Below are 8,417 nucleotides of genomic sequence, written 5' to 3'. Positions count from 1 at the left end.
TATCAAAGTGATTGTTTTGAGCTGCTGATGACAATATAAACCAGGAAAATAGGGGTCCCTGACCAGGAAGCCTTTGTTAAACGTCAGACCCTCTGATCAATAAAATGACAATGCAATGAAACGCAGTCCACTGTCATCTACTTTCAAACTCCAGCAGGGGCCAGCCGAACTCCCGCTGTTCCAGTCCACTCCAGACCTGCCCCTGTGTGATTGTTCGACCGGATTCTTAGGGTAGTTAACCTGACCTGACCCTGCAGCGGCAGCAGAAGCAGCTCTCTGGACCAGTCCTCCAGTGTGTGAGAGAACTGGATCACTGGCTGTACTCTGCCTGGCACCCCCAGTCACCCCTGTTCCAGGCCCTTGGGTGCTTAAAGAGTAAAAGAGCGGTAGTTCAGCTTTTACAGGAACTTGAGCACTGGCTGCTCAAGATTCGAACCTCTGCCTCATCAAAAGAATGATGAGATATGTGAATCTCCTGATAGTCTTTAATATCTGCCTGCAGAAAAGGAAGTTAATTTTCTTTATATCAGCCCATGATAGACATTCACCAACATAACCCAAGTTCTTGAACCTGGGACCCTGCTCCGCTAGATACTGACACCACCTGGGCTTGTGCAGCAAGAACCAGGGACTGAAATAAACCCCTTTTTTGTGCCTTTTTTAAAATCATTTGTTTTTATTCGTGGTAGTTTTCCTTTAAACTTCTCTCCTGTTTCCTTCATTGAATTATTCCCCGGTCAAGAGAAACATCAAGCAAAAGTTACATCGTAGGTCGGAAACAAATACAGAAAAAGTCATTTTAAAAACAAGAAACAAACGTGGCTCTTTTTTGTTTAGAGAAAAGCGTCTGCCGTTTATTGCTAACGAGGAAGGCTGAAGGGGTGGAAAGGGAAGGTCAGTCCAAGAGTACAGGGTGACAATTCACAAGACTTGTGTCGGTCATTGGCAACGGTATCAAGCGCTACTCTACCATGCTTCGAACCAGTATTGCAAATACTTAAAAACATCTATTTTACATATACAAAACAGTTACAGGATTTCATGTTCCGCTTGACTGACTCATCTTTCATATTCTGTTTTTCCCACCCAACAACAAAAACATCACCTCCCAGAAACGCACCATCTCCCTCCGAGAACGCTCTACTCCCTCTCTCCCGCTGAACACAAAAACTGGGACGCTAGCACATGGCACAGACGTCAGAGTCTTCCTCCCTCTCGCTCGGGGTGGGGGGTGGGAAAGACAAAAATGGTCTTGCAAAAAAAAATAAGGCCAGCTGTCCCATACGCAGGCCATTCTAGGGAACGTTGGAACTTAAAAGAGTCAAAAAAAAAAAAGACTTTGTTGTAATTTTTTTTTATTTCCAATTTACATTAATTAATCCGTAACAACAACAAAATAAAATCAAAATTACACACACACTCTCACGCGACTCCCGCCCACCCTGGTCCATGGGCTTCCCTTGGTTTAAGAGTGATTGTCTGAGAGGGCCCCTGGGTTCGAACCCAACTTTCTCCCTGGTTCCTAGAGTCTCTCTGCCATGCCAGGGTGAGGGTGGGTGAGGGGGAGGGGTGGGTAGGGGGGTGGCAGATAGAACGAATAGCACCTTCTGAAGATGGGGGCCAAAGCGATTTACACCCCACCAAGCACCAGATTCACCCATGCTGGTCAGCTTAGCATCTGCTTCAAGGTTCGTTTTGTTTTGGTTTTTTTTTTTTTGTTTTTTTTAGCGTGAGGTAGCTTAAAATAAAAAAAAAATCAGCATCTTCATAATTCAAACAAAGTTCTACCGGGGTCGTTCCAATTTAGGATATTATCTCCATTACAAGCGTAACTGAAAAGAATTGGAGAAGTAAGGGCGGTTGAGAGGCTTAAGGCACTGAGAAACAAAAAAAAAAATATAAAGCCCAGATCAAAAAGTACTTTCCAAAAAGTTTTTTATATATATATAAACCGTTGTTAAAAAATACAGACTGTTTTACATCAATAGCACCATTATTTTATTATAATACACAGTAATTCTTCAGATACACACTGTGATGGTATTTGTAGTAGGAACACCTGCACTTACATCCTTCGTAACACTTTTTTGGGGGGGGGGCAGGGGACGACTGACACAGGGACTCGTCGTTTAAGTGGGGGGAGGGGGCAACGCCATTTCATAAACACACCTTGGACCCCAAAGATCTTACAAGAAGACAATAAATAAATAACACCACATTTTTTTTGTTTTTTTTTTGCGCTTTGTTCCTTCTTCATCCTCGTTCTCATTCCTTCTTCATCAGGCGGTCTGCCCGCTGGCCCTGGTCTTGGGGGGGGGGCGGGGGGGTCCGAGACGCATGAGTGTGGATGGCGGGCTGGACGGGGGGACAGTGGAGTCGGTCGGTGCCATTCAGTGCAGAGATCCTAGGAGCGACTGGAAAGTACTTTTAAAAGTCCGTTTCAAAAATAATAAAAAAAAAGACTGGTTTTTGATTTCTTCTTTTTTTCTTCTTCTCGAGTGTGTGTTTTGTTTCTTAATTGAGTTACTTTATCTTTTTTCTTTTTACAAGAAGCAGACTGGACCGATGTCAACTCCAAATTCTTGGTCTGCTCCTCCTATATCAAAGGGCGCAACGTCCACAATGGGCAGCCGAGACGTCTTCTGTGATTTGTACTCGATTACGGCTTGGCCCCATCGTCCGGTGTGCTTCTGCAGGAGAGAAAAGGAGAGACCAGGCCTGTGAGAGGAGCTTCCATGGGCCTCAAGTGTGCGGAGAATTAGACACACCAATCCTACAGCTCTGATCTGCGCGCTCACTAGGCCCTGATAAAGTCGGGCACGGTAGTCTACAAACGTCTCTTTGAGACTGAAAGGCAATCAATTCCTCAGCCTCATCTGGCTCAGTGCTAATCCAGGTCAGGGGCATGTCTTTTCCAGCATTCCCTCCACCTCATCGTCACCCTTGCCTCATTCCACCTCTGGGGGGGTGAAACGGGGGTCCCCTATATCCTCATTCGCATGGCCAGTTTGCCGTGGCGAACTTCCTACTTGCAACACGGCTGCACTGTACTTTTATCATTTTACTCTGAGTATCCCCCGCCCCCTCCCCATTCCAAAGAGTCACGAGACTCGCTGACAGAAGGCAAACGAAGGCGGACCAATTCTCCCTGCAACGATACTTTGGAAAAATGTTCCCATAGCCACATACTGCATTTCCCCTGGTCTTTCTCACCTTTGGATTTATATTATAGCAAAAATGGTTATAACGGTGCTGTGCATTTTTCAAAAGCATTCAGATGCATCTTTACACCAGCCACAACTCTGAGCGGCACTGCTGGACAAAACACCATTCCACTTTCAAAGATTGGGTCACCCCCATCCCTACAAACTGAAGGAATACGCAGTCTCTAAAAACTGAATGAAAAATATCATTATCATGTTCCCCCAATCTTTCTTCTAAAACCGTCAAGGCAAGATAAGGAGGTGTTTGTGCCTGCTCCCTTTTGTGCTTGTGACTCTTCCCTAATATATCTCCTTGCTCAAGGTGTTTCAGTTTGGCAGGGCTCTGTATGCATCATTCCAATGGGCCGCAGGGCACGTGCCCCCTGGCCCTGTCCTGCCCTGTGGCACCCGTGTTTGCGCGAGCCTCACCGTGCAGCCGTCCTCCAGCACACTGTACGTGAAGCGGCTGTTGCCCTCGGCTCTGATCTCCACGTCGTTGGAGCCCTGCAGCAGGATGGCCTTCTTCAGGTTGCCGCTGCTGTGGTCCATGTAGGCGATGCTGTTCTTGCAGTGGTAGGTGATGTTCTGGGAGGCCTCGGTGGACAGCAGCCTCAGGAAGGTCATCTGGATGCTGGCCGTGTTGGGCGCCAGGCTGTCGTCACCATAGCTGAACTGCAGGGGGAGACAGAGAGCAGGTCAAGAGCAGGCTGAGACCGACAGCTGCTGCCTTTATAATCCCTGTAAGGGACATAAAGCACTACACTTTTATACTACACTCTGTAACAAATTGCTTTTAGCCTGACCTGCTTATGAAACACACAGAATTTTGACAACCTTTGCACCATTTTGCAAGGTGGCACAGCACAGGAGACTTCAGGGTCAAAACCTTCTTCTGCCGAAAGGCTTTTACTTAAAAGAGTAATCCTGTTTTTACTTAGAGGAATCTAAGGACTCAAAGGGCCCCGGATAGTTCCTCGGTGGATAAGAAGTGTGTCCAAGAAGACTCACGTGGAATCCTCCGTTCATGGTGGCTCCGAACCAGACGTGCTTGCGGTCTTTGCTCTTGCTGGACCACCAGTGCTTGCGCGGGATGCTGGACGGGTTGGGGTAGACGCAGGTCTCTCCAGTCTCCATGTTGCAGAAGACCTTGATGGCGTCGATGGTGCAGCCCTGGTTGGGATCGATCCAGTAGTCTCCTACGGGAGAGGAAGAGGAGGCCCGGGTCAGCTTTCATCCGCCCTTGGTGGGGGACAGCACAGAGCACAAGGGGGGATGCTACGGACTAGAACGAGGGCTTCCGCTGCTCATCAGTACCCTGCCTGGGGAACGCCGGGATCTCGCGATACGTTAACACGTTGTGCGTGCAAACAGCATGGCCCATCAGCGCAGGTGACGTGCGCTACATTGCCTGATTCAGCCCCCCCCGAACAGAAACCAGATTCTCATTTCGAAGGAGTCTGACCCAATGCAGGTTTTCATCAATACGTCATTCTTCACATAATGTTTGCATGCTCTGACAAGGGACAAAAAACAGAAAGTTTCTGTTTTCATGCATGGGTTTTGTTCATCGACTTGCACAGAGTAAAACCTGACATGGATCACTCTGCTGTGGGAGGGGCCTCCCGGAACCCAGAGCTCCAGGTCCGCCCCACAGTGCAATCCACGTCAGGCTGTACACCATGCTGGAGCAGTGGGTGATGCGAGGGTCCCCCCCGTCTCTTACCGCTCTTCCAGTCAGGGTGGCACAGTTTGAGGTCCCTGCAGGTGCGGGCGGGGTTCTTCTTGGAGCCCTCGGGGCTGCGGATGCTCTCGATCTGGTTGTTGAGGGACTTGAGGGTGGCGTCGACCTCGGCATCGTGCTGCCTCAGGGAGGAGGAGGCCTGGTCGGCCCTCATGTAGCGCAGGGGATCCGGGGCCTTCTCGGGCGCGCCCAGGCCGGCGAAGGCCGACATGTCAATCCCTGGACCAGGGGGGCCGGGAGGACCGGGAGGACCAGGGTTACCAGGAGGACCCTGGGAGACGAAAGCAGGACAGGGAGGACATTACGCACTGGGACGCCACCTGCGCCACCTTCCTTTGTTCTTTTACTTGTAGCAGCGTCCAGTCATTTTAACTGCTGGATTGACGTGCTTTTCTCAGACCAGAACTGCTTCTGGTTTCTTCGGCGTCGTTTAAGCATGTGTTTGTGGCAAACAGGCAGAAGCCATTTGGCCCACCTGAGTTTTAGGGGATAATAACTTGATTCTAGGATGTCATCCAGTTATTTGGAAGACAGTATCTTTATGCGATGATACCAGAATGAAAGCTTTGACAACATGGCTGGCTAGCTTGTTCCAGACTCCCACAAGCCTCTGTGTTCTCAGTGTTCAAAGCACTGCTCTACAAGGTGGCCCCTGTGGGATCTTGAGGTGTGGGTGGCTTCTCAGCCGTACTTACAGCAGGACCAGTCTCGCCAGATCGTCCACGAGGTCCTGGAGGTCCAATGGGTCCAGGCAGGCCGTTGGAACCATCCTTTCCATGGGGACCAACGGGGCCAGGGGGTCCCTACACAAAGCAGAGCAGACAAAGGGTTAACACAGCACTGCTTGCCTGACAGCACTGGTCTGAGAGATCCACCCTCGGGCGAGGTGAAGGGACTCTCTCTCGTTACAGTGACCTCCCAGTTCATTCCGGTGGATGTCTTCAACTCAATCGAAGAATAATAACTACAGCGAGCGAGCTGTAAGGAAGGTCCTACACAGCAGGTTCATAAGTCATTAACTGGCAGAGGCATGGCTCTTGCCTACAGTGACCAGAGTGAGCCATTCTTTGCTCAACAGTCGCCAAGACAAGGTGCAGGGGCACAGTCGAGCACATGACACTGCACAGCTGCCTGGGGAATCAAAGGACGACTCTGTCACTGCTAGAGTGTCTGCCCAGCCGACTGTGGGTCTACATTGATGGCCACAAGAGGGAATTCAATCAGCCTGTAGTTATCGGTTCTGCCTGTCTTGCCAGTTCTGAGCAGAGGCAGCTCTGCTGCTACCAAGTGTTCTCTCTTCGTGTCAGTGCCAGGGACTTGCAGGATGAGCTCTGCTTTAACAAGTTACCGATATAAATTCCAGCTGATACCACCAAAGAAATAAGGACAGAAAGACACTTCCTGCAGCCTCTTTCGGATAGTCCCAGACAGATCCTGCATATTTGTTCCTCCAATTCTTCAATTTTGGGCCAAAATGAACAATGTAGAGAAGAATTACAAATTCTTATCAGCGCAGTCTCGTAGGCCAAGAACATGCATGTTTACCAATTTAGGCGCTCCTGCACCTGAGCTGGGTTAAATGTAAATTTGGTCGGTTTTAGAATGGTTTTCATCTGACAACAAACATAAGCTAAAGTTTTGGTTTAAAAACAAACGTTACATAATACATATCATTCTCACATCCTAGCAACTCCTGCCCAATGAAAATGATCACAGGATCAATTTAGGCTGGAATCACTGGTATAATAATGTACTGTAGTAAAGCTGGGCAGATGCACAGAGAACTCCTGAAAGAGGAGGCGCTCAGTCAGGCGTTATACAGGAAGGAAGGCAGTGCTTCAACACTTGGAAGACTGGGATATCGGCTGGACCATCCCAGCTGGACACTCACTCGACTTCCGGATGGACCAGCAGGACCAGTGGCTCCCTGATCTCCAGCGGGACCCTGCGAGGACAGAGAACACCACATTATCGCACTTTCCAGAAAAAGACCCAAACAAGACACTACTATCTGAGGAGGGCTGGGCTTACCAGTGACACTGAAAGACAAACAATATAATAATATAATCACTGAAACAGTTCCAGGCATGAAATACTTCAATTTGTTTTTAGCATCCGCAAGAACTTTGTGCTTAATTGTGTAACTTTTTACACATGATAAGTGCCCTTTATAGTTTGATTCTGAAGTGCGTTGAATTAAAAAAGCACTTCCACACAGGTAGGCCTGGGTGTACTTCTCAGGCAGTGGCTTTCCAATGAGGGTGGGGTGACTTCTGACCCCGGCGCTGCGCTCTGAAGGTGCCCCACACCACTGTCCTGCCCATTTGGCCAACAGTCCCTCCAGTCCGGAACAGCCCCTCTCCCAGGTTGGGTGAGGAAGGTGGAAAACACTCACGGGAGGTCCGGGCAGACCCTGCAGTCCGGTGAAGCCGCGATGACCCTTCTGACCTCTCTCACCAGCTTCGCCTGCCTCGCCCTTGTCCCCGCGTGGCCCTTGGGGTCCCTGTGAAGAGGACGCAGTGGCTCGGTATGAGTCCCTGGAAACGGCGCCTGGCCGGATCACAGACCTATCCTCTCCTCCGGTGAGTTCAGCTCGGGAGCTTTGGATTTGAAGTCACATGACTTGGGTTTCGGGAGAACGGCTGTAAAGCCCTGCAGAAGCGCACTGGCCAATTTGTGGCGATTCCTGGCCGGATCTGGACGTGCACAGAGTCGGGATGATGAAAAGCTTGCCGCCTTACTAAACTGATAATGATAATTTTTTTTTCTTTACTAGCCTATACAATTTCTTGCATTAGGAATTTGTCTTTTCCCCTACCCCAGCTTTTCTCCATAGACACAGACACACAGGCAGGGAGAGAAGCTTGGGGTCAGAGCGCAGGGTCAGCCATTGTACAGCGCCCCTGGAGCAGTTTGGGGTTAAGGGCCTTGCTCAGGGGCCCAACGGAGTAGGATTCCTCTGCCGGCCGAGGGATTTGAACCGGCAACCTTCCAGCCACAGGCGCAGATCCTCAGCCACAGAGCCACCACTCCGGACAGCCGCATCCTGCGGATTCGAAACCCTGCGACACGTGTGTGAAATCCCGCAGGAGCGCTAATGGAGGAGACCCTGGAAGGGGATGGATGAAGCTTTGTGACACAGCCTGACTGTTTTTAGTTCGCCAGGAAAACAAGCGGCCTCAGACTCGCAGCAGCACAGTGGCCTGCTGCTAATTAAAAGGAGACCGACCGGGGGGGCCATCAGTGTTTTTGGGCAAGTGTCCGGGAACTGAGAACTCACAGGCATTCCTCTGGCACCAGCAGGTCCGGGGGGCCCGGAGGGTCCTTGGGCGCCCTGCAGGGGAACAGGAAGGACAGCAGCAGCTCAGAACAATCGCTCTCGACAGCAGGCCTCAGCCTGAGCTGGCACGGCACGACTTTCCGAGCTCTCAACCAGGATCCAGGACTGCAACACTACTAATGCGATAGGAATT

The 8,417-nt window shown here is 50.1% G+C and overlaps 1 protein-coding gene across 4 annotated transcripts in view; it reads right to left on the bottom strand.

Moving 5' to 3' along the window:
* Nucleotides 1-1,338: 1,338 nt before the first annotated feature.
* col2a1b (collagen, type II, alpha 1b) overlaps nucleotides 1,339-8,417 on the bottom strand; it is a 57,029-nt gene continuing 49,950 nt past the window's right edge. For all 4 annotated transcript variants that reach the window (XM_006629238.3, XM_006629240.3, XM_006629239.3 and 1 more), the window contains 8 exons: nucleotides 8,225-8,278; nucleotides 7,340-7,447; nucleotides 6,836-6,889; nucleotides 5,640-5,747; nucleotides 4,927-5,215; nucleotides 4,212-4,399; nucleotides 3,633-3,875; nucleotides 1,339-2,690 (listed from right to left, as the gene is read on the bottom strand). In XM_006629238.3, coding sequence (XP_006629301.1) covers nucleotides 2,544-2,690; nucleotides 3,633-3,875; nucleotides 4,212-4,399; nucleotides 4,927-5,215; nucleotides 5,640-5,747; nucleotides 6,836-6,889; nucleotides 7,340-7,447; nucleotides 8,225-8,278 — 1,191 coding nt within the window. In that variant the 3' untranslated portion in view covers nucleotides 1,339-2,543. The remainder of the gene's footprint in view (nucleotides 2,691-3,632; nucleotides 3,876-4,211; nucleotides 4,400-4,926; nucleotides 5,216-5,639; nucleotides 5,748-6,835; nucleotides 6,890-7,339; nucleotides 7,448-8,224; nucleotides 8,279-8,417) is intronic.

This window comes from Lepisosteus oculatus, chromosome 1, assembly GCF_040954835.1.
Source record: "Lepisosteus oculatus isolate fLepOcu1 chromosome 1, fLepOcu1.hap2, whole genome shotgun sequence".
In the NCBI taxonomy this organism is placed as follows: Eukaryota; Metazoa; Chordata; class Actinopteri; order Semionotiformes; family Lepisosteidae; genus Lepisosteus; species Lepisosteus oculatus.
This window is presented reverse-complemented; position numbering and strand designations above follow the sequence as displayed.